At 40.7% G+C, this 26596-nt stretch overlaps 1 protein-coding gene across 5 annotated transcripts in view; it reads left to right on the plus strand.

Moving 5' to 3' along the window:
• FARS2 (phenylalanyl-tRNA synthetase 2, mitochondrial) overlaps positions 1–26596 on the plus strand; it is a 515781-nt gene that overhangs the window by 154645 nt on the left and 334540 nt on the right. For all 5 annotated transcript variants that reach the window (XM_050789678.1, XM_050789675.1, XM_050789673.1 and 2 more), the window contains one exon: positions 1221–1380. In XM_050789678.1, the coding sequence (XP_050645635.1) occupies positions 1221–1380 (160 nt within the window). The remainder of the gene's footprint in view (positions 1–1220; positions 1381–26596) is intronic.

A 26596-nucleotide genomic window follows, 5' to 3' on the forward strand; every position in this document is an offset into this window, starting at 1 on the left:
CTTTTGTGCTCATCCTCATCAGGGGGATGAGTCTTTTAGGGACTCCAGCACCCCAGCTTGGTTCCACAGCAAAGCTTTCCCTTTTGTCTCACTTCCATGGTAAGTTGTTATATACCCCACGTTCAGGTTTTCAGTTGATAGGTTAGATAGGCAGATATTCTCAACGCTTCTCTCTGGCTTTGTGTTTACTTTATTTTTTATTTATTTATTTTTAAATTTTTTACCCCTGGCTTCATGCTTCCTATAGAGTTCAGTCACTCCTCTCTATCTCATTTTTACTTCTTTAATGCTTTTAAGAATTTCTGTATTTTTTCAGTAGCATTTATCGGGAAGTTTGGTTCTAATTATCCAAACCAATATTACTAGAAATGGCAGCTGATTCATTCTTTTATGAAAATATTTTTTATGTTTGATTATGCAACTCTGAGTGGGAAGAATGGTACATTCATTTGCTCAGTTATCTGTTTTGAGCCAATCTTCTACCAAGTAAAGACCTGCTATGTCACTGACCAGAAAGTTAGTTTATTTCAATGGTAAAGCAACTTATGACTGATGATAGCTGTGGTTAATAATCATGATATGAGGAAAACTTATTTAGCCATTGGAATGCACCAGGTACTCTGTATTTTTTATATATTATTTTGTTTGTAATAAAATCTACTAATTTACTATTATTATTCCCACTTTGTAGATGATTCCCTGAGGCTTGGCTACCATATCACTTGCCTAAGTTTACATGGATAGTAAGTGGCAGAAACATGTTTCAGGCTCTGCCTTGAGCTTTGGAGATACAGGGCTAGCAAATTCCAGCTTGCTTTCTACCTTCATGGACCTTACAGGATTTATTTCCTCGACACTGTGGGATGGTCAGGGATGTAATTTTAGAGTATGAAAGGGATTCACTGGTATTTCCACTAGAATTGAGGATAATGTCTCTTGCTAGGAAATGACTATAAGTTCATGCAAATGAAAAACAGATTAGCAAAGATCAGAAGAATGTCTTAATTCTTTAAAGACCCTCCATACCATGTAGTGTAGTGCTTTCTTCAGAGCTGTACCAAGTGAATGTTAATTTCATTACATTTATTGACAAGACATAATGAGTCTTATACCCACATTATAACTTTTTAAAGTCAAAGATTCTTAGCAGAATTTTAAAGTTATCTGATACAGATGGGCCAGGATATTTTCTTTATTTATCCTTTCCTGTTGGTTTACAGTTATTTGCTGGTATAAAGGATGGAGACAGCCTGCAGCTCTTTGAACAAAGTTCTCGCTCTGCGCATAAACAAGAGACACACACCATGGAGGCCGTGAAGCTTGTAGAGTTTGATCTTAAGCAGACGCTTACCAGGCTCGTGGCACATCTTTTTGGAGACGGTAAGTCCTCAAACGCAGGTTGGGTGTCTTTTATCTGAAATCCTTGGGACAGAAGTGTTTTGGATTTGTTTTTGTTTTGTTTTGTTTTGTTTTGTTTTTCAGATTTTGAAATTCTTTTTTTTTTTCCCCCCCGAGACAAGAGTCTTGCTCTGTCGCCCAGGCTGGAGTGCAGTGGTGCAATCTCAGCTCACTGCAACCTCCACCTCCCGGGTTCAAGGAATTCTCCTGTCTCAGCCTCTGAGTAGCTGGGATTACGCCCATCACCACACTTGGCTAATTTTTGTATTTTTAGTAGAGACAGGGTTTTACCATGTTGGCCAAGCTGGTCTCAAACTCCTGGCCTCATCATCCGCCCACCTCAGCCTCCCACAGTGTTGGGATTACAGGCGTGAGCCACTGCGCCTGGCCTGAAATTCTTGCGTATACATAATGAGATGTCTTGGGGATGGGAGCTAAGTCTGAACACGAAATTCATTTGTATTTCATATACACTTTATGCACATAGCCTGAAGGTAATTTGATACAATATTTTAAATAATTTCATGCATGAAACAAAGTTTTGACTGTGATTTGACTGAAAACTGTAATGAGATCAGGTATGAAACGTTTCACTTGTGGCTTCAGATTGACTCTCAGAAACTTTTAGCTAGAGAAAGAAAAATGCTTATAACCTTTGCTAAGAATGATAATGGATTGGGATCAATGTCATCAATGGAGTAAAAATATACAGGCTGATTAGGAGTATATTATTATGTTATTACATGAGGATGTAATCAGTGGAGCAAGGTTTTTTTTTGTTTTTTGAGACGGAGTCTCGCTCTGTCGCCCAGGCTGGAGTGCAGTGGCATGATCTTGGCTCACTGCAAGCTCTGCCTCCTGCGTTCACGCCAGTCTCCTGCCTCAGCCTCCTGAGTAGTTGGACTACAGGTGCCCACCACCACGCCTGGCTAATTTTTTGTATTTTTAATAGAGATGGGGTTTCACCGTGTTAGCCAGGATGGTCTTGATCTCCTGACCTCATGGTCTGCCCACGTCGGCCTCCCAAAATGCTGGGATTACAGGCGTGAGCCACCACGCCGACCCAGTGGAGCTAGGTTCTTAACCATGTGAATGAACCAGTGGAAGACTTTACATATTGCCATACTGATTACCACTATCAACAGCAAAAATACTAACAGTATATTATTTCCTACAGGAGGAACGATATTGTTACAATGTAGACCTCACTTAGTCACTTGCCTTTATTTTTCAAAAAATACTTGTTTTCTAATGCCATCTTCCCACTCCAACTATTTTTAACTTAATTGAGATGTATTTTGTTTTTTTAAAGCACGATATAAAGAGAAGGTTGGTGGATTTTCTTAATTGTGACTATCTTTAAGAAATACTTACATTTCTTATCTGAGAAGACAGATACCTACTGTGGTTGGGATTCTCCTTTACTGTCTTATTCTCGTGAGCTTTTGTAAAAATCAGTTTTGTTGAGGTATAATTAACATAAAGCAAGCTATACATATCTAAAGTATACATTTTGATAAGTTAACATACAATGAACTGAACATGAACGTACTTGCACAATCTTACAAGTTTTGACGTCTTGCAAGTTCATGCCATGAAGCTACCAGCAGAATCAATAGATGAGCATCTTCATTGTCCCCGGCGGTTTCCTCCTGCTCATTGGCAGTCCTTCCCTTCTGCGCTTACCACATCTCACCCCAGGCCACATGTGATCTGCTTTCTGGTGCCATTAATTAGTTTGCATTTTTTAGGTTTATATAAATGGAATCTTAGAATATGTGCTCTTTTTTGTCTGGCTTGTTTTACTTAAAATAATTATGTTGAAATTCATCCATGTCATAGTGTATATCAGTAGTTGATTCCTTTTTATTGTTAATCAGTATTCCATTCCACGATTTGTTTATCCATACATTCATTGGTAGGTATCTGGGTAGTTTCTAGTTTTTTTGCTGTTATCAGCAAAGCGTCTATGATCATTCATGGATGAGTCTGTCTGGGTCCTAAGTTTTCACTCCTCATAAACGTAGGTATATGTTTAACTTGAAAAAAAAAAACAAACAAAAAAACTGCTAAGCTATTTTCTGAAGTGGTTGCACTATTTCGATTCCCACCAGTAGTCTATGAAAATTCCAGTTGCTGTACATCTTCAGCAACACTTGATAGGGTTAGTCATTTTAATTGTAGCCATTCTAACAGGAGTCTAGTGGTATGTCAAATACATATTTGGCATTTATAAAGTATTCAATTCCGTGATTTGTTTATGCATCCACTCATTGATAGATATCTGGGTAGTTTCCAGTTTTTTGCTCTTACCAGTAAAGCATCGCTGAACATTCATGGATGATTCTTTCTGGGTCCTAAGTTTTTACTTCTCTTGAGTAAATACCCAAGAGGGAATGACTAGATCAAATAGTAGGTGTATGTTTAACTTAAAAAAACCAGCAAAACTGCTAAACTATTTCCTGAAGTGGTTGCACCATCTCAATTCCTACCAGTGGTCTATGAAAATTCCAGTTGCTGTACATCTTCAGCAACACTTGATAAGGGTAGTCATTTTAATTGTAGCCATTCTAACAGGAGTCCCGTGGTATGTCAAATACACATTTGGCATTTATAAAGGACTCCTCCATATAAGCGAACAGAAATTGCAACTAAGAGAAAAATGGGTGAACATGAAGGTGGCAAATGATATATATAGAATGACTAATAAATATATGAAAAGATGCTTATCTTTATTAGTATTCAGGGCAAAACAAAAGAAAACCACCAGGAGCGTTTTCAAATGGGAAGTAATTTTTTCAATCTAACGTTTTGAATTGTTGACAAAGATGTAGAGAAATAGAGTGTAGCACAAAGTTCTGGCCTTAGTTAGGATTCATGGTCACCATTCTTCCAACTGGGACTTTAGTACTCACTATTCTTGATTCACCTCTATTTTTTCATACTCCAGATTTCCCCTACTTATGCCTGAACTCAAATATGCATTTAAAGAGAATCTTGTTGTAATTTACTAAGCCTCTCCTGCTCTGTTTAGCAAAGTTTGTTAGAATATCTTGACTGCCGTATTGCCAAATGCATAGTTCATGTAATATATAAGAAACCACTAGCTAATCCTGTATATTTTTAATATAGATATATTTTCAAAAAGTGTACATCAACTTCAAGATAATGTTTTTCTAGGAAGTGGGAAATGGTGTTAGGGAGGGGTAGAAACCATGTTTCAAATGTATTTATAATGTTTTACTTTTTAAAAACTAAAGTTACATATGACAAAATGTTATAGTTTGATAAAACTGGATAATGAGTATATGCGTGGTTGCTATTTTCTCTTCCTGTCTCTAGGTTTGATATATTTCATTAAAATGGCATAATAGTGAAATAGGTTTCAAATAGAAATTGCTGATGTGAAAAACCTATGATAACCAGCATCTCTTTGCTTTCATGATAAAAGAAAGGAATTGTAATATTTTAAACAGTTATATAATCTATTTAACACAAATACAGGGAGATGGGTTGTGCTGTTCAGGCCATTTTACAGGCAGGGTAAGGTAGAAGGGATTCTGGTATTTTAAGGAGATAGTGTTCTGTCTTTACAGAAAGATTCAGGCTCATCTGAATTTTTCTGTTGTCAAACTATGGAGAGAATTTTTTTAGCACCCTCCTTATTTATGTCATCCTACACATTTCTATGATCAAATGATTTGCTGTTGGTGCCACAGGCAAGGCGCCTCCTCCTGAACCCAGCCTGTGCTCCTGGAAGGCTCCTGGTGAGGCACATGCATACTGACACCTAGAGGAGAAGTGGGAATTAGCCTTGGGAAGGGATAAGCAAGGGGAGGGGCAGACGAATGGGGTGAAAAATGACAAAGTAGGTGACACAAGTACTTGTGGAGAGCAAGCATTATGCAGCACAATCTATGGAAAGAAGGAAAGAAGAGGCAAGGGGAAGAAAAATGATTGACAGCAGACTCTTATGACCGTGGAGAAACGGTAGTGTAGAATCAGAAAATTTAAAATGAAGCTCTTGTTCATCCCCTTACTCTGAAGTCCTGAACGGGTCACGTAGCATTTCAGATCTCAGTTTTCTAACTTTTAAAAGTTGCGATGATACTTACTTTACTTCAGAATAAAACAAGATAACGTGAAAGATGCCTTGTAAGTAGAAAATATCAAATAAATATGTAAATATGAACAAAGGGAAGGAGGAGGGAAGGGAAGGAAAGTTAAGACAAGACAGTAAAAGCAAGGAGCACATGAGGAAAGAGTAATACGATCAAAGAACAACAGTCGTGGTTGATTTGCCTTTATCACGTCTAAGGAAGCGAGAAGGAGCAGTGTACCACCAGACTGTGACACCACAGCCTTACTGGTGCTGATAGTGGCTTTCATATCTGCACCAGCAGATATTTTTTAAAAATAAGCCATGTACTAGCCTCTGTATAGATTATGTAAGCTTTCCAAGGTGTTTCAGGATATATATCTCTCTGAAAATATGGTCCTAGACTTTCCTTTGTATTATTTTTTATATTCATATTTGCGTAGGTTTCAAAACCAGATGGCAGGTTTCCTTATAAAAAACCATTTCTGCAATATATAACTTTTCTGACTGTGATGCCCGTCCTGACATGGTGGGCACGATCCTGGACAAGAATTAAGAATCTTAAATTTGGGCCGGGCGTGGTGGCTCACGCCTGTAATCCCAGCACTTTGGGAGGCTGAGGCGGGCGGATCACTAGCTCAGGAGATCGAGACCATCCTGGCTAACATGGTGAAACCTTGTCTCTACTAAAAGTACAAAAAATTAGCCAGGCATGGTGGCGGGCACCTGTAGTCCCAGCTACTCCGGAGCCTGAGGCAGGAGAATCGCTTGAAACTGGGAGGCGGAGGTTGCAGTGAGTTGAGATTGCGCCACTGCACTCCAGCCTGGATGACAGAGCGAGACTCCGTCTCCAAAAAAGAAAAAAATAAAGAATCTTAAATGTTAGAATAGCAGTGAAGTTGTAGCTTCTTTCATTTAGGCATATGTTTCCTTTATTCTTTAAAAAATATTGTCAGCCTAGACTTTTGGTAGTCAGCTTTTATTACATATCGATGTTGCTATTTTATAAATGTTCAAATTTTTTGTCTGTAAGACTGAGTTGGCAGAATCATGGAATGGAATTAAAGTTTAAAAATTCACCTGCTTGGAGAATACACGTTGGTTCCCCTACACTAGAATCTATCTGGGAAGAAAGCCTTTTCTTTTTCTTCTTTCCTTTGAGCCATGGTCATTGTTAACCCCATCCACACGGTGGCCAGGCATCCTGAGAATGTTGAAAGGCACCTCATTCACATACCCTTGCCATGCCCTGGTGTATTTCTTCCGGGTGTGTTGCCATGAGCTGTTGTTGTAGGGGTGTGTGAGCTTGTCCCGGACTGTGTTTGCCGTGTTTGTGATGTCCGCTGTATTGCCTCTCGGGGGAGATGTGAAGTGGGAAGGTGACCGGAGCCCGGGCCCATCTGATGAACTAGAAGGGGTGAGTGGGTCTATATCACAGAACACAGACAGTGCTGTGTGCTTCCTTCATGCTCACACTGAATGTTAACAACTGTTTCAGGATTCTCAGCTGTTTCTTCTGAAATCTAGAGAAAAGTGCTTTGTTCGTTTTTGTGTTTTTTTTTTTTTTTTTTGAGACGGAGTCTGTCATGCAAGCTGGAGTGCAGTGGCGCGATCTCAGTTCACTGCAACCTCCACCTCCTGGGTTCAAGCGATTCTCAAGCTTCAGCCTCCCGTGTAGCTGGGATTATAGGCGTGCAGCACCACACCTGGCTACTTTTTTGTATGTTGTATTTTTAGTAGAGATGGGTTTTCACCATGTTGGCCAGGCTGGTCTTGAGCTACTGACTTCAGGTGATTCACCCACTTCGGACACCCAAAGTGCTGGGATTACAGGTGTGAGCCACTGTGCCTGACCACCTTGTTCTATTTCAGGCATTTCAGAAACACTATTTAGTTATGGGTTTTGGGTTCTTGCTGTTGGTTGGTTTATTAAGTAATTTTGCTAGCTTCTGAAAAACATCTTGGTAAACCTATCTAGGTGCCATCAACCCGGATTAAATTTAGATTAATAATAGCAATAATAATGGTGATAATGGTAACAATAGAGATAATAGTAGCAGTGTGAAACCCTGTGCTAAGCATGTTGACAAGGAGTTTTTTTCTTTTGACCTGCATCTATGATACGGGTGTTACAATCTCCGTTTTTCAGATGACGGAACCTAGACACAGAGAAATAAAGTGCCACGTAAAAATCACAGGGCTGGTAAGTATTTGAGGCAGTTGGAGCCCCCAGTCTGACTTCTACGGCCATACCAGAAGTTAGCTTTTTGATAAGATACAAAGAAATCTTATTAGTAATATTTCAGAGACTGTGAGGCCTACAAAAGCCACGATGTCATCCCCCCCAAAAAACAAAACAAAACAAAACAAAAATCCCCTCAGGGACAGGCGCAATGGCTCACGCCTGTAGTCCCAGCTACTTAGGAGGCTGAGGCAGGAGGATTGCTTAAGCCCAGGAGTCCAAGGCTGCAGGAAGACATGATCATGCTACTGTACTCCAACCTGGGCAATAGACTGAGATCCTGTCTCTTTTAAAAAGAAAAAAAAAATGACCTCTCTCTAGGTGCTGCCTCTGACTCTTTCCTTTACCTTCTCTCCCCATTCTGTGCCTCCTGGTAGCTAGCTTGTGGTAAAGCCTCCATTTACTACATCATATCCAGTTACATTCTGGGTAGCAAAGACCATTTAAAAACTTAAGGTTCACTCTTTCTACAGTTAGTGATGAATGGGAACTGCCTCTACAGGCCTCAGAAATATTCAGCAACTCTTTTTATATTTGTGTTTATGGTCTAGGCTTTTCACCTTTTGTTATTATTATTATTGGATTCCTTTGTTCTTGAAAAGCAAAATTAAAAATTGGAACACACTATTTCCTTGTGTCAGTGTGTTATTACAGCTGCTTTAGTTTCAGGTTTTTTCCTGTCCAAATGTGGTTTATTATTTTCTGCTAACATTTCAATTGTACCAGCATCCTAAGGCTATTATAAGAGAGGTTATCATTTTAGAATTAGAAAGAAAGAAATAAAATAACCCTTTAGACTATTTTTATGCTTGTGGATTTTGTTGTCATTTTTAATATTTCTCAAGTGTTTTCTGTATATTTTGTACTGTGCTTGGTAGACCATTTCTTTCAGAGTAACTAAGGTGGGGATTTAGGATTTCCAACTTTTAAATTTCTCTTTCTGTCCTTGAGTTTACAGCCTTTCTTTGGCACAGTTTCTTTGCTAAACATTGGCATTTCCCTTTCTGAAGGATTGGCCTCGTAGCACGGTTTAGATTAATGAGTGTGAAGGAGAGATGGATTGGGACCCTCTGTTTGACAAGGTATGTCGCCATGGGGGAGTCATGTCTTATCTTTGCTTGTTGAAAGACCTGTGGTGGTCATCGAAGTGCACCTCCCAGCATCCCCTCCAAGGGTCCAGGCTGATGGGATTGCAGATCGCCTCCAGCTGTCAGCTTCTTGGGGAACTGCCTTAGCTGCAGGGAGCCTCCTTGCCCAAAGACATGCCCTTCCCAGGGCAGCCCACATCCGAAGACTGAATGTGGCAAGAATACAAAGGCCCTCCATGGGCCATTCTAATGGGCTGTCTGCTCCAGACCTCTGGCAAGGTAAAGGCTTCACTGGCCTGATTGTAGTTTGTTGGCTTCTCCCTCTGCCCAGTTTGCTGCCACTGTCTTCCATCCACAGGTGTTGATTCCCTTCAGAGAACTTGCTTGCCAGCCCAACCTGCATAGGGACCTATATACGGTCCCATCCAGCAGAAACGTTCTAGGGCCCTGTGTTGTGAGTGATGTCCTGGTCAGGAGTGAAATCGCTTGATCATGGTAATAAGGAATCATGTCTTCCATATCTTTTCATATTTTTTATCCATGAGGCTGTGTTAGTATAAATGAGGTGAAAGGGATTGAGAGTAAGAATTAGGTTTATAATTGTTAGTGCTACATTCTTCCTAAATGGAATCACATCAAAAATTTTAAGTGTGTATCACTTTAATAATTTTTTAAATCAGCTCTTTTGGGCTGGCTGGTGTTGCCTGGCTTGAGGAGTGTTATCCTTCTCAGAGTACCGCTTGGCAGTGAAGTAGCCACGGCAGTTGTTGCATTCAAGCCATTTTGACTTGTCTGTACTCGCCTCACCGTAGCTTAGATGTAGTCTAGAGCAGGTTGCTCTTTCCGATAAAAACGGGCCAACACCTTCAACCTCTGAGACTTGGGATCATTAACTATGAAAAGTGAAGTGCCTCGCTTTAAGCCAGTGGAGGGACTCAGTGGAAATAAGACATCACCCTAGGAATCAGGTGGAGGGAGGCCTAAGACCCACTTTTCCTTAGATGTCTAGTGAATGGGGAAAATGTATTCTAGGGTTGATCTTTCGGGGCTAAGGAATTGGTACAAGGGAACCTCTTTAGAGAAAAGTTGAGATAGCAGTGATTGAGCTGAACTATGATACTTTTAAGGAGCCCAAAAACCTTCCTGATTCTATGGCAGTTGGGCAGAGGATAACAGAGAGGTTCACTAATCTAGGGAAATAATACATTGAAATTATTTGGGGTTTTATGCTAATTAAAATAAAATTATTGGATCTTAAGATACAGAGAAAAAGGCACTGAAAATTTTAGGGCTACTGTAATGAAAACCATCAGTGTGCCTGGAACTACACCCATTGCAAACTATCTTTACTGCTACTAGTAACTTTTAGGTGGTTGGTATACAGGTGACCTAGAAGCCATTAAGATTTAGGGGGAGAGGGAAGATTCTCTTTCTACTCTTTAGGTTCATGGAAAGCTCAATTTCCTGATTGATTTCAGCCACTTCTCTTCTGGCCTCTCCTAGCTCTACTGAGGATTGATCATCAGTATAAAGTTAGTTATCGGAACTCTGTTATCAACCACTTTAACTCATTCACTCCTTTGACTTGCACTAGACACTCCATGAAAGCCTAGCCTTGAATGGGTGCCCAAATCTCTTTGTGCTTCCCGCTCCTGTAGCGGCTCAGATTTGCCACCTTAGCCAAGTCAAGGTTGGTGGCTCTCTTCTTTCTATTTTTGGTCAGCTCACTGTACAAATTCCTTTTTTCTGTTATTCTACACCAGTTTTTCAGTCTCTGTTTTTCTAGTCTTTGTCAGAGTAAAAGCTGTATTTTACTGAGAAAATCTAGGTGACTGGGTGTGGCTTTTGTGCTTAGCTGGACTGCTGATTACCAGCCCATCAGTTTCTCTAGAATTTTGTTTCATCAGCTTTAAATATATTCTAAACTATGTCATCTCACGATAAAACAAACAGCTACCATTATTTGACTATCCATCTTTCTCTGGAAACTTGCTGTCCTTTCAGCTACAGTTTATGAAATATACCTTCCAATTACTGCCCAACACAGGCAGTGGTGGTTAGTTCATTGTAATGGTTTCTGTTGAGGTCACAATTTATTTCCAAATTATAAAATTCAATAGATTGGGGAAAAAATCTATCATGCTGAATCTTTCTGCTTACTCTTTTATTTATTGAATTATAATGGGCTTCCAATAAGCTAAAGTGTACCATTTAATAACTTTTGACATAATTATACACACACTACACCATCACCACAATCAAGATATACTCATCACCCCAAAACGTTTCCTTCTGCTCCTTCACTGTCCCTCTACCACCTCTTCTGCCCACTCTCCCTACCCACCAGGCCTAGGTAACTAGTGATCTGCTTTCTGTTACTGTAGGTTGGTTAGCATTTTCTAGATTTATGTTCAGTGAAATCCTATTGTATGTATTCTCTCTGGCTTCTTTCACGCAGCATAATTATTTTGAGATGCATGCATTTTGTAGCATGTTATCAATACTTCATTCCTTTTTGCTACTAAGTAGGGGGTTACATGGTGTTGATATTCTACAATACGTTTATTCATCCACCTCTTGTTGGCTATTTGGGTTGTTTCTAGGTTTTGGCTATTACAAATGAAGCTTCTAGAAATATTTGTGGACAAGTCTTTATATGGACATAGCTTTTATTTTTCTTGAGTAAATAGCTACAAATGGAATGTCTGCATGGTAGGTCGATGACTGTTTTTTTTGTTTTTTTGAGACAGAGTCTTGTTGTGTCGCCCAGACTGGAGTGCGGCGGCACGATCTCGGCTTACTGCAACCTCCACCTCCTGGGTTCAAGCAATTCTCTGCTTCAGCCCCACAAGGAGCTGAGATTACAGGTGCCTGCCAGCACGCCTGGGTAATTTTTTTTGTATTTTTAGTAGAGATGGGGTTTCACCAACTTGGTCAGGCTGGTCTGGATCTCCTGACCTCATGATCCACCTGCCGCAGCCTCCCAAAGTGCTGAGATTACAGGCGTGAGCCACCGCACCCGGCCATGACTAACTTTTAAAGAAACTGTCAAATTGTTCAACTGGTTGTACCATGTTACATTTCTGCTAGCAGTGCCCAGGAGTGGAAGTTGCTCCTCATCTTTGCTGGCACTTATTATAGTCATTGTAATTTTAGCCATTCTGATAGGAGTGTAGGAGTATCTGATTATGATTTTAATTTGTCTTTTCTTTTCTTTTCTTTTCTTGTTTTGAGACAGAGTCTTGCTCTCTTGCCAAGGCTAGAGTGCAGTGGTGCGATCTCAGTTCACTGCAACCTCCACCTCCTGGGTTCAAGCAGTTCTCTCCCACCTCAGCCTCCCAAGTAGCTGGGATTACAGGTGCACGCCACCATGCCTGGGTAATTTTTGTATTTTTAGTAAAGACAGGGTTTCACCATGTTAACCAGGCTGGCCTGGACCTCCTGACCTCAGGTGATTCACCCACCTCGGCCTCCCAAAATGTTGGGATTACAGGCATGAGCCACCGCTCCCTGCCTAATTTGTATTTTCTTAGTCGATAATGATGCTGAATATTATGTACTTATTTGCATTCATGTAACTATTTGGCAAAGTATTCAAATATTTTGCCTGTTTGTTTTCTTTCTTTCCTTTTTTTTTTTTTTGGTCTTGCTCTTTTGCCCAGGCTGAAGTGAAGTGGCATGATCTTAGCTCACTGCATCCTTGACCTCCCAGGTCAAGTGATCCTCTCACTTAAGCCTCCCAAGTAGCTGGGATTACAGGCACTCATCACAGTGTCAGCTAATTTGTTCATATTTTGTGAAGATAGGGTCTCACTATATTGTCCAGGCTGGCCTTGAACTCTTGGGGTTCAAGCAGTCTGCCCACATTGGCCTCCCAAAGTGCTAGGATTAGAAGTGTGAGCTACTGCACCTGACCCTATTATCTTTTTATTGATTTTTGAAACTTCGTGAATTTTGGATATGATTCTTTTGAATTTTGGATATGATTCTTTTGTGGGATGTGAGATTTGCAATATTTTCACTCAGCCTTTTTATTAATGTTGTCCCTCAAAGAGCAGAAGTTCCTTAACTTTGATGAAACCCAATTAACCAATTTTTTTCTCTTATGGATTTTGCTTTTGATATTGTTTCTCAGACATCTTTCCTAACCCAAGGTCACAAAGATTTTTCTACTATGTTTTCTTGTAGAAGTTTTATAGTTTCAGTTTTATATTTAGATTTATGATTACTTTGAAGAATTTTATGGATGATCTGAGGTACGGATTGAAATTTTGTTTTGCATATTGATATCCAGTTGTTCCAACATCATTTGTTGAAATGACCTTTCCTTCTGCACTGCAAAGCCTTTGTACCGTTGTCTGGAATCAATTAACCATATATGTCTGGGGCTATTTCTGGACTCTCTATTCTGTTCCATGCATCTATTATTTGTCTATCTTGACCCAATACTTCACTGTCTTTATCACAGTAGCTTTATAATAAGTCTTGAAATCGGTTGAATTCTTGTAGCTTTGTTCTTTTTTCAAAGTGATTTTAATTAGATTGTTTGCATTTGATGTTATTGTTGATGTAGTTGGATTTAAATGATCATTTTGCTATTTGTTTTCTATGAGTAACATTTTGTTTCTTCTCTTACTTTGTTTGGAGTAATTGTATTTTTTATTACTCCATTTTATTTCCTTTGTCTTATGAGCTGTAACTTTTTGTTTTGTTATTGTAGCAGTTGCTTTAGGGTTTACAGTTATCACAGTCTCACTTTGAGTGTTGTTACCCCACTCCTGTATAGGGTAAGAACAGCAGACTTCCCTTTTTCCCATCTTGGCCTTTGTGCCATCACATATTTTAATTCTTATGTATGCTATCAACTCCTAAATATGTTATGATTATTTTTGCTTTGAGTAGTTGATCAGCTTTTAAAGAGATTTACATAATAAGAAAAGCCTTTATATCTGCTAGGTCCTTACCATCTTCAGTGTTCTTCATCTGGGTTCCCAACCGATTTTTCCTTCTGCACAACCGAAGGCCTGCTTCTGCTACTGATGAATTCTTTTGCATTTGTATGTCCGATAAAGCCTTCATCTTGCCTTTTTTTTTTTTGAGATATTTTCACGGGAAAGGAATTCTAGATTAATAGTTTTTTAACTTTTATTTATTTATTTTTGAGATTGAGTCTTGCTGTGTCACTCAGGCTGGAGTACAATGGCGTGATCATGGCCCACTGCAGCCCCCAAGTCCTGGGCTCAAAGGATCCTCTTACTTCAGCCTCCTGAAGACCTGGGACTACAGGTGTGCACCACCACACCCTGCTAACTTTTAAAATTTAAAAAAAAAAATATAGAGAGATGGGGTCTCACCATGTTGTCCAGGATGGTCTTGAACTCCTGGCCTCAAGTGATTCTCCTCCCTCTGCCTCCCAGAGTGCTTGGATTACAGGTATGAGCCCCTGTGCCCCGGCCCTTTTCATTTTTTAGAGATGTTATTCCTATCTCTTCTCACTTGCATTGTTTCCTGTGAGGAATCTGCTCTCAACTTTGCTTTTGTCTTTGTTTTTCTGTACATAATGTGTCTCTTCTCTCTGACTGGTTTTGCAATGTTTTCTTTGTCACTGATTTTAGGCAGTTTGGTTATGATGTACATAGTTAAAGTTTTCTTCAGATTTCTTATGTTTGGAATTGGTTGAGCTTCTTGGATTTATGTTTTTCATGAAATCTTGGAAATTTTGGTCAATTATTTCTTCAGATAGTTTCTGTCACTCTCCTCCTTTAGGTACTCCACTTGCATGTGTATGTGGCCACTTAAAACTTTTCCACCGCTGGTGCTCTGTTCATTTTTCTTTCAGTGATTTTCTTTCTTCTGTATTGCATTTTGGATAATTAATATTGTTTTATCTTCAAATTTACCAATATTTCTTCTACAGTGTCTAATTTTCTGCTAACTCCATCCTGTGTATTTTTCATTCATTTGCTTCAGTTTGGATATTTTTAATATCATCCCTGTTTCAACTTAAAATGTTTAGTCTTTCCTCTAGCTTTTTGAACATAGCAAATATTATTATAATACATATTTTAACTCATTTTTTCCTACTGATTCTGACATCTGTCATTCCTTGGTGAATTACTTTTGATTTTTCTGTTCTTTATGTATTTTGTTTCTATTTTGCATGCCTGGTAATTTACTGTAGGATATTGCCAAACATAATTAATTTTACCTTCTGATGCATTGGATATTTTTACCTTCCTAATATCCATGAGCTTTGTTCTGGGATTACTTAGAAACACTTTGATCCTTTTAGGTCTTCTTTTTAAGCCTTATTAGGCAGGACCAGTATAGAGTTTAGTCTGGGGATAGTTTTGCCCAATACCTATGCCAGACCTGTCTCAGCTCTGTAATTGATAACCCGTGAATTATGAGGCTTTTCCGCTTGGCTGTTGAGAACTGGCACTATTCCTGGTCCTGTGTGAGCTCCATCTTTATTCCCTCTAATCCTTTTGAGGATTTGTTCCCCGACCGCAGGTAGATTTTTCAACACACAGGATCAGTGTTCAGTTGAATACTGAAGGGGTTCCTCTGCAGATCTCCAGAGTTCTCTGCACAGCTCTCTTCTCTCCTTTACTCTGCCCTGAGAATTCTAGCTATCCTGGCTTGTCCAGACTCCCGGCTCTGTCTCCTCAAATCAAAGAGACTATTGAGATCTCCCATGCTCTCCTTCCTTCCTAGAGCAATGTTAGGTCTCGCCCCTCTGGGGGGTCTGTGTCCTTGGTCAACTGGTGTCCCATGTTTTGAGTGGTGTTATTTTATATATTTGTCTGTTTTTTATTTTATTTTATTTTTTAGTTTTTCATATGGAGGGGTAAAACTGGTTTATTATTCTGTCCTGTCCAGATGTGGAAGTTTGTCTTTTTCATGTGAATCGTTTGGCTACTCCCTCTGGACCTTCCTGCAATTTTTATTACATCTCATTCCCCTCTTCGCCTTCGTTATATTCTTACATCTCTCTCATCACTTACTCTCTGTGCCTTTTTTGGTCTTCTTTTCTGATGCAGCTTAATGTTTGTGACAGGAACTCTTTGAAAGGGTGGCTAGTGTTTTCCTTCTCAGAGAAGAATTTGACTGGGAGATGGATACAATCCTGAAGATGCATTTTTAGATCTGGTTTACAAAACCAAAATTTTTATGAATTTTATTTTCTAGAACACATCAGTGAGTTATGCTTTCATGTATCTCTTAGGATATCTAAAACACACTTATTTTAAAGTTTCAGATTGTTTCATAAAAATAATCTTATCTGAGGTAAGTTAATGTTTGATTATTTGTTTTGCTGGCTGTATTACTTAGCATTAGGTTTATCCATGTGTTTTAGAATTTTGGGTTGCAGGGTCATATTCAGAGGAAGGTTTTTTTTGTTCTTTACCCTTTCTCTGTTTTCTTTCTTCCTGTCCTTCTCCCCCTATCCCCTGTCTCTTGCTTTTCACCCTGTAAGTGGTTTTGCAGATGATTCCACCCAATTCTCTAGGCTTGAAATCCAGAATGAGATTTCCTAGGGATCCATCAGATGTCTAGCACCCATACAATGAGGGGCTGGAGCTGATTCTATGCCCAAGACTTGGATCCCTAATCTTACAGCTCCTTAGGGCTACAGCCCCATGCTGCATTTGGGTGACAGTATTTGACTTCCTTCTGGCACCATCATGGAGCTTATCCCATCCCAGCCTCTGACTTGAAGCTTTTTGCCTCCTTCCTGCCACAAGCCCGCAGTGTGCCATCCTGCAGGAGGCAGGCTCCTGGTTCTTCTTGGTTGTGGACCCCAAGCCCAGCAGGCTCACTTTATCCTCTCTTCCTGTTTTGTTTCTGGCCTGTGGAGGTTTACATTTTGTATTAGTCTGTTTTCACACTGCTGATAAAGACATACCCGAGACTGGAAAGGAAAACAGGTTTAATGGAGTTACAGTGCTACCTCGCTGGTGAGGCCTTACAATCATGGCGGAAGGTGAAAGACACATCTCATATGGCAGCAGACAAGAGAGGAGAGCTTGTGCAGGGAAACTCCCATTTTTAAAACCATCATATCTTGTGATACTTATTCACTATAACAAGAACAGCACGGGAAAGACCCACCGCCATGATTCAATTACCTCCTACTGGGTCCCTCCCACAACGCGTGGGAATTCAAGATGAGATTTGGGTGGGGACACAGCCCAAGCAGTATCATTCCATCCCTGTCCCCTCCCAAATCTCATGTCCTCACATTTCAAAACCAGTCATGCCTTCTCAACAGTCCCCCAAAGTCTTAACTCATTTCAGCGTTAACTCAAAAGTTCACAGTCTCAAATCTCATCTGAGACAGGGCAAGTCGTTTTTGTCTATGACCCTGTAAAATCAAAAGCAAGTTAGTTACTTCTTAGACACAATGGGAGTACTGACATTGGGTAAATACAGCCTTTCCAAATGGGAGAAATTGGCCAAAACAAAGGGGCTACAGGCCCCATGCAAGTGTGAAATCCAGTGGGACAGTCAAATCTTAAAGCTCTAAAATGATCTCCTTTGACTCCATGTCTCACATACAGGTCAGGCTGATGCAAGACGTGTGTTCCCATGGTTTTGGGCAGCTCTGCTCCTGTGGCTTTGCAGGGTACAGCTTCCTTCCTAGCTGCTTCCATGGGCTGGTGTTGAGTGTCTGCGGCTTTTCCAGGTGCCTGGTGCAAGCTGTTGTGGATCTACCATTCTGGGGTCTGGAGGATGGCGTCCCTCTTCTCACAGCTCCACTAAGTGGTGCCCCAGTAGGGACTCTGTGTGGGGGCACCTACCCCATGTTTCCCTTCTGCACTGCCCTAGCAGAGGTTCTCCATGAGGACCCTGCCCCTACAGCAAACTTCTGCCTGGGCATCTAGGCGTTTCCATGCATCCTCTGAAATCTAGGTGGAGGTTCCCAAACCTCAATTCTTGACTTCTGTGTACTCGCAGGCTCAACACCACATGGAAGCTGCTAAGGTTTGAGGCCTGCACCCTCTGAAGTCACGGCCCGAGCTCTGCCTTGAACCCAGTAATGACTGGGACACAGGGCACCAAGTCCCTAGGCACACAGCATGGGGATCGTGGGCCTGGCCCATGAAACCACTTTTTGCTACTAGGCCTCCAGGCCTGTGATGAGAAGAGCTGCCACAAATACCTCTGACATGTCCCAGAGACATTTTCCTCATTGTCTTGGGGATTAACATTCTGCAGCCAGCTTGAATTTCTTCTCAGAAAATGGGATTTTCTTTTCTATCGCATTGTCAGGCTGTAGATTTTCCAAATTTTTATGCTCTGCTTTCCTTATAAAGCCAAATGCCTTTAACAGCACCCAAGTCACCTCTTGAATGCTTTGCTGCTTAGATATTTCTTCTGCCAGATACCCTAAATCATGTCTCCCAAGTTCAAAGTTCCACAAATCTCTAGACCAGAGGCAAAATGCCACCAGTCCCTTTGCTGAAACATAACAAGAGTTACCTTTGCTCCAGTTCCCAACAAGTTCCTCATCTCCATCTGAGACCACCTCAGCCTGGACTTCATTGTCCATATCGCTATCAGCTTTTGGTCAAAGCCATTCAACAAGTCTCTAGGGAATTTCAAACTTTCCCACATTTTTCTGTTTTCTTCTGAGCCCTCCAAACTATTCCGACCTCTTCCTTTTACAGTTTCAAAGTCACTTCCGCATTTTTGGATGTGTTTTCAGCAGTGCCCCACTCTGCTGGCACCAATTTACTGTATTAGTTTGTTTTCACATTGCTGATAAAAACATACGTGAGACTGGGAGGAAAAATAGGCTTAATGGACTCACAGTTTCACATGGCTGGGGAGGCCTCACAATCATGGCGGAAGATGAAAGGCATATCTCACATGGTGGCAGATAAGAGAAGAGAGCTTGTGCAGGGAAATTCCTGTTTTTAAACCCATCAGATCTCATGAGACTTATTCACTATCACGAGAACAACATGGGAAAACCTGCCCCCGTGATTCATTTACCTCCCACTGGGTCCCTCCCACAACACGTGGGAATTCAAGATGAGATTTGGGTGGGGACACAGCCAAACCATATCGCCTTTTGTCTTTCAACTTAGACTATGACTATTTGGTTCTCTTTCTTTCTTTCTCTCTCTCTCTTTTTAAAACCATAAATGTCACTGTTGTGTGTTAGGAGAACAAGGACACAGACCGTGCCTTCTTGGTCTCATGAGTGTGCTTTGTGTTGAAAGCTGAGTTAATGTGGTGTTGCACTGTCTGCTCCAGTGGAGGGCAGCATGGGGCTGTGCTGTCCCACACACCTGGTTCTGATCCTGGCATTTACTCTCTACTGTAAACCGAGATTAGATATGTAAGCTGTCGCAGTCACATTTCCCTCATCTGCAAAGTGGGAATGAAAGTAATGATTGTGCAGTGTATATGCCAGCCTCACATCAGCGTAAGCATGAAGTGAGAGGAGGCATGGGAAATGTTTAGCACAGTGCCTAGCACATAGTAAATGAACAGTAAATGTCAGTTAGGAACACAATTTAGAAATGTTTATTTTTTCATATTTTATTAAAAAGTGAGATATTTCAGATTATGAGCTGAATTTCATGACATTCAGTGAAAAAAAAAATACCCACTGAGTGTTTATGAGGTGCCAGGTACTGTGTTAGGTTTTTTACACACTTTTCCATGCTGAATTGTCACAGAAACTCTGTGAGATATTCTTATTTTTGACAAAATTGAAGCAGCGCGAGGTTAAGTAAGTGGCCTGAAGTCACTCAGCTGCAAGTGATAAAGCTGGGATTTGCTTCTAGATCTGTGTTGGCTCTTAGATCCAGGCTGCCCCCCAACCGACCAGCTTTATGGAGGCTGGTGTGTGAGCCTTCTGCCTACAGTCCCTCTCTGTGTAGCCTGCAGGGATCTGAAGATGGTTTCCTTCGAGAATGGGTTGATGAGAGGATCGAAGACCAAAGGGCTGTGCTGTGGCTTTCCCTGAGGCTGGGATGCTGCTGGACTGTCCCCTCTGCTGCTTGATAGAGAGCAGGGGAGTGATCACTTAACCTAGTGCCTCTGAACCCATACCCAGATTTCAGAATGAGGGGCCCATTAACTGGTGCCATACTCCATTTCTCATTTCCTTGTGAGGTAGAGAAACGATCATATCATCTTATGATCCAAGCCCTAGTCAGAGGGATCCCTGTGTAGAGGAGTCCCAGGGAAACAGTGTGGAACTACACTTTCACACACTGGTCTTTCTGCCAAGCAGAAGAATAACAGCTGTGGGACCAGTTACGCCATTGCCAATGGTGGAGGAAATCGCCTGCCTGTTATTTTTCCCCTGTTGCTCTGTGTATGTCTTAGCAGGAGTCGTTGTGGCTGAAACAGTGTTAATATCTTCTGCTGTGTGCTTGGGAGGTCCCACACTGGAGGATTTTATTACCCTCTCTGAGAGGGAAGAGGTGGTATTTACCATTAACTTTGTAGTAGGAATGGTTTTATTCCACTTGGCACTCCGCAGCGCTGGACTCCAGGGTACACGGTTGTGTGGACACATAGGATATATATGGCGCTCTTAAAGAGTCACAGTGGTGGCATTGCCAGGTTTGTAAGGCCCTAGGTAGAGATGAAGTGTAAGTCGTGAATGACTTCATGCTGCGTGTGAGGTGGGCTTTGGAAACAGAATCAGTGTTTGTATTCCCACATGGATGCTTCAGGCTTTAAAAGTGCCTCCTCTTCCTATGATTGCCAGCCACGTTTACTGAGTCCAGAAGACACTCTTTTCTTCTTTTAGGGGAGAGACGAGATGCAAACAGCAAAGGTGAGGAAGGCAGCCCTGGGAATCTTGTCTGTGGGTGCTCAACTGTTGCTTTATCTAAGTGGGAGCTGCGTAAGAGGGTCGAGCTGGTGTTCTTTTATCAGCAAAGCCCTGGATCTTTGTCTGGGACCTACAGTCTCATTGTATTCTTCTACCAGTTAGTTCTATGGCCTTGGCTCCTGAGCTAATGTTAGTGCAAACTATTATACAACACCTATCGAGGGCGTTTTGGCAGTATTTATTAAAATCATAAAAGCATTTACTCTTCGTCTCAACAGGGTATTTAGTCACAGCATTGCTTTCAGTAGCAAAATACTGAATATACTCCAAGTGTATGTCGGTAAGACTTCTTATATGAATGTGGGCCACACGCAGGAATCTTTGGCAGGAGTAAGAAAAGGACTGAGGGCGTGCTCTATGCATTCATATGGAGAGGCCTCCAGACACATCATTCAGTGAAAAAAGTGTGGTGCCACATAACATGCGCACTATGCTGCTTGTTATATAAGAAAGGAGGGAAAATAGAAACAGATATTTGTATTGGCTTACATCTGGCAGTAAAAAGGAAACCCTGAGAGTTTACTGTAAGGGTCCAGGAGATTGGGGTAAGATGGGAAAGGGAAGTAAGTGAGACTTCTTCGTCATACCCTATTACATAATGAGATGAATTCTGTTATAGTATTTTGATTTTGAATGTTGTGAACATATTGCCTATTCAAAACAAAACAATGTATGAAAGAACGCTGTTAGAACACTATTGAAACATCAGGAAAACATGGGCTCTATCGAAAGGTTATGGGTCTTCAACAGAAGCAGAAGAGATGGAATCATCAGGTGTCTTTGACGGTGGCAGCGATGCGATTTCCCTTGGTTAGATTGTGGTTATCGAAGATGATCCCAGCTTTTTAAGAATTTATTTCCAGCCAGAGAGTCCCCTCCTTCCTTTTTCTTTCCACGTTCCTTTCCTTCCTTGGATACACACTGCATAGCTGTTCAGAAAGTGTGAGTAGCAACCCTTATATTAAACCACTATATTCTACTATTTTTTTGTGTGTCAACTGAGGGCAAATCTATTTTAAAAATAATGCCAAACACCAGTGATTAATTGCATATTTGTTTAGTTAATTTAAAAAAATTATTTGCTTTCATGAAGGGTACCCCTGGTATGGTGTAGAAAAATCACTGGTATATGCTCTAGTTTGGGCCAGGGATCTTTCAAAATTTAAATTCTACCACCTGTGGAAGGCAGTTCTGATAGCAAAGTCCCACCTTTAAATATAAACGGTATGGGAAACAGCAGAAGAATCTCTTTAATGAGTCAATAAATCAGGGAAATGGAATGTGATGTTTATTCAGAATGAGATCCATAACAAAGGTGGGATGGGATGGAATGACATCTACTTAAATGTTTACAGTATGTCAGACAGAGTGCTCAGCCCCTTCAGGGATTGGTGGGAAGAGACCACACCCCACCCCCCCCCCCCCCACACACACACCCTGCACGTGTCCCTGGTTGGTCTTCCCAAAGGTGCCCCATCCCTGTGGCAGGTAGTGTCCTGCCAGAGTTGAGAAAGGCTTAGAATTCTTGCTATACCTCTTCCATTTGGGCTCATGTCACTGTCCTGAAGGAATTTCTACTTAATTCTGAAGTCCCGCTTGAGGGATTGCTTCTTGACTTTGGGCTCTCCTCATTCTTGGACAAACTCAGCATCCTCATTCAGAGGAGAAATTCGAGTCAGTGTCCAGATCTCCAAAGAGGATCGCTGCCTCTTAAGAAAACCTGGGCTCCCACAGGGTCTTTTCTTGAAACCACTGGGTGGTCTCCCTGGGTGAGACAGCAGTCATTCTCCCAGTGTGGAGAAGAGGCGGGCGGGGCTCAAAGAGGGTGAGGCAGCTTCCCACGGCTTCACAGGAAAAAGGTAGAAGACTGAGACTTCAACTCAGGTGTGGTTTTTTCTGAAAGTGTGCTTTCTTTTATGTGGCTCTAGGCTGAAAATTGAGATGTATAATTTTTGACAATTGCTGTAATCTCAGAGTTCTGAAGCCATTAAAAAAGCTCTGAGCTTCATCTATGTGGTTTAGGAAATTATTAAGTTCCCCTCTCCCCTCATAAAAAGAAAAATGGAAATAGGAAAAAAAAAACCAAACCCTTGACATTATTTTCCACTAGATATATAGTTCATATATGCACTTAATTATAGCCGCAATAAGAGGTTAGTCTTATGCAGAATGAATCCATGAGATTTGGACATGCTTACTAAAAATTCTCCTCTATTAATATATAACATGAAATACATATTTTTTAGTAAATATTCTGACTTCTAATACTTGACATGTGAAATAAGTCACACTCAACATAGTTTTGAGCTAGTCATTTGGCTTTTAATTGTATCTTTTAATACAAGAAGCATGTCAAGATGCTTTTTCAACTAGATATAATAATACCTACAGTAATTTTGAGATCATAGGGTGAAAAACAAGAAGAAAGTTTATTTTGGGGGTTATATCAAAGTATTCAAGAAATAATTTCACTACCAATGATTTTTTAAAAAATCACTGTGAATGTATCAATGTAACAATTAATTAATTAATTAATTTGAGACTGAGCCTTACTCTGTCGCCCAGGCTGGAGTGCAATGGCTCACTTTTGGCTCACCGTAACCTCCACCTCCCAGGTTCAAGCAATTTTCATGCCTCAGCCTCCCGAGTAGCTGGTACTACAGGCATGTGCCACCACACCTGGGTAATTTTTGCATTTTTAGTAGAGATGGGGTTTTACCATGTTGGCAAGGCTGGTCTCGAACTCCCGATCTTAAGTAATCTGTCCGCCTCAGCCTCCCAAAGTACTGGGATTACAGGCGTGAGCCACTGTGCCCAGCCCAATGTAACAAATTTAAATTGTTAAAATGTGTAAGAGAATATGGTATATTGGGAAAAAGTTCACATTAATATAATTTACTTTCAAATAATTACTATTTATGTTTGAAGTAGAGACATAGCCTACTCAAAAATAGTGCTTTGCAAATTTTGGCCTTTTTTATTTTTAGTTGACACACAATTGTACATATTTATGGGGTACAGAATGACATTTTAATACATGTATACAATGTGATGATCAAATTCGGGAAATTAGCATATCCATCATGATATTCTCTTCAATAAATGATGCTGGGCAAGTCCTGTCTTTCTCACCATATACAAACCCAACTCAAAATTGTTTAAAGACTTAAATGTAAGACCTGAAACCATAAAACTACTAGAAGAAAACATGGATGAATTGCTTCAGGACATTGGTCTAGGCAAAGGTTTTATGGATAAGACTTCAAAAGCACAGATTTTGACTTTTGTCTATTTATGGGAAAGAGGCAAATCTTAAGAACTGAAGAAGTCCTTAAAGTAGCAGAACAAAGGAAATGAATGGTGTATAGATTTGGCATTCTTTGTGGGGTCATATAGATTTTAAAAGGAAACTGAGCAGAGGATCTGAGGGGGTAAAAAGGATTAAAAACTTCCTGGTATCGTTAGACACAACTTTTACCAGTCTGTGTTTTCCGTTTTAGTTTCTATGGTATTATCAATAGTTTCTGCTCCATTAAACTGTTAGTGTTAATCATCTCGGTGGATTCTGAAAAACATTGGCTAACTTCCCTGCTTTTCTTGCTTTGCTATGTGTAGTTTTCACTGTGGAGCAGTTACTTTCATTGTTGTCAAAAAAGACACCTGCAGGATGATTGAGGAAGAAGAAACTGAGGACTGTGGTGGCTGAGATCTTAAACCAAAAAAAGAGCAAGGGTTGATAAAACATATTTTATCTTAATAATTTGTTCAACATTACAGAAATTTTCCATCCAAAGCTATAATTGTTTTTTCTCATTAGACAAGTGGTAAAGCAAAAGCCCTTCAGTGAAGGAAGATTCCTGGAGAAGGGAAGAGCCATCACATCACTTCTCAATTCTATCCTTGAGTTGTGCTGACGCCATCAGCACCAGCAGCTGTAGTGGCCGTGTGTAAACAGGGAGGGACCTGTCTCTGTGGAGACCCGGCTTCCCATGAGACCATATGCAGTAGACATTTAGTTAGGGTTTAATAAACGTTGATTATGGAATAACTTTAATCAACAGTTGTAATTGTTTTGAGTGCTTATTAATGTCTTGAAATGACTTCTTCTTGGACTAGGGGAACCTAAGATACTACAGTTGTGAGAGATGAAGTTGTATAACTGAACTCTTCTGTATTTATTTAGCCTATCCAAAATGGTTTTGTTTTTTTTTTAACAGAACCTAAGGGCATACCGAGAAAGTAAACTTGTGTAGAACTTACTTTACCGCTATGTTCCAAGCATTTAGGTAATGTTTAATTACATACAATTAATTACATTTAATTATATGAAATCATGATGTTAACCCTGAGTCCTGTTCCTGCTTTTGGTAAAATTCAGGCCAAATATCAAAAGCCAGGTACACAAAATATATCGTTCCAAACTGTTCTCATAAAATGTTTTTTGCTTACCTGCCAAGAGTTATAAAAAAAGAAAGATAAAAATTATTTTGTCGGTCAGTCCTTCTGCACTCAGCTTACATGTCCCAAGGCGTCACATATTTCCGTTTGTTATCAGGATTGTCTCTGGTGCTTTTTACAAAAATATTGATAGGGAATTGTTGGTCCTAAAGATGGGCAAGGATACAGGTGTATAAATCCCTTCTCAGAATACAGTCCCAAATAAGCAGTGGGTCTGCATGTCCGAGCTTCCACACAGAAAAGTCAACTACTCTGGGGGACCTGGGGACATTTCTCCAATGGCCTGCGACAAGGCCAGCTTTTTTTTTCCCCAGTTAGAAAAAGTGTTGATGCGATCACAGCAATAAAAAGGAATGAACTGCAGCCAGGCGCGGTGGCTCAAGCCTGTAATCCCAGCACTTTGGGAGGCCGAGATGGGCGGATCACGAGGTCAGGAGATCGAGACCATCCTGGCTAACACGGTGAAACCCCGTCTCTACTAAAAAATACAAAAAACTAGCCGGGCGAGGTGACGGGCGCCTGTAGTCCCAGCTACTCGGGAGGCTGAGGCAGGAGAATGGCTTAAACCCGGGAGGCGGAGCTTGCAGTGAGCCGAGATCCGGCCACTGCACTCCAGCCTGGGCGACAGAGCGAGACTCCGCCTCAAAAAAAAAAAAAAAAAGGAATGAACTGTTGATAGGTGCAACAACACAGGTGAATCTTAAAATAACCATGGTGAAAGAGGCCAGAAAAAAAGGAGTACATTCTGTATGATTTCATTTTTATAAAATTCTAGGAAATGCAAACTCATGTATAGTGACAGAAGAAATCAGTGGTTGCCTGCGGATGTCGGGTGTCGGGAGAAGACTGGGGCAGTGGGCGGGAGGTAGGATTACAAAGGGGCATGAGAAAACTGGGAGGTAATGGTTATGTTCATTATCTTGATTGTGGTGGCAGTATCATGGGTGCATACATATGTCAACATTTGTCACATTGTACATTTATATCTGTGCACTTTAATGTTTGTCTATTATACCACAGAGAAAATCAGAAGGGGAAATATTGTATTACTGTTGTAAACAGAAATCAGTTGACACTTGTCATAGACAGCAGGTAAGAAGGAAAATAAATGCAATTAAAACAAAACAATTAAAGAAAAATCTGCCTTCTACTGTGGAATCTGGGGCATAGGAAAGCCCCCTGTGTTTGATAATTACACTCTTATCTAATGTTTGACTCTCAAAATATCTTTGTTGATTGGCAGGCAATTATGTTTTAACTGTCAAGAGCTGGGTTTTGGGTCCGAGTGCCATGGCTCACGCCTGTAATTCCAGCACTTTGGGAGTTTGAGTCAGGAGGATTGCTTGAGGCCAGAAATTCAAGACCAGCCTGGTCAACACAGCGAGACCTCATCTCTAAAGTAAAAAATTAGAGAAATTATCTAGGCATGATGACGCGTGCTTGTAGTC

This window comes from Macaca thibetana, chromosome 4 (genome assembly GCF_024542745.1).
Source record: "Macaca thibetana thibetana isolate TM-01 chromosome 4, ASM2454274v1, whole genome shotgun sequence".
Classification (NCBI taxonomy): Eukaryota; Metazoa; Chordata; class Mammalia; order Primates; family Cercopithecidae; genus Macaca; species Macaca thibetana.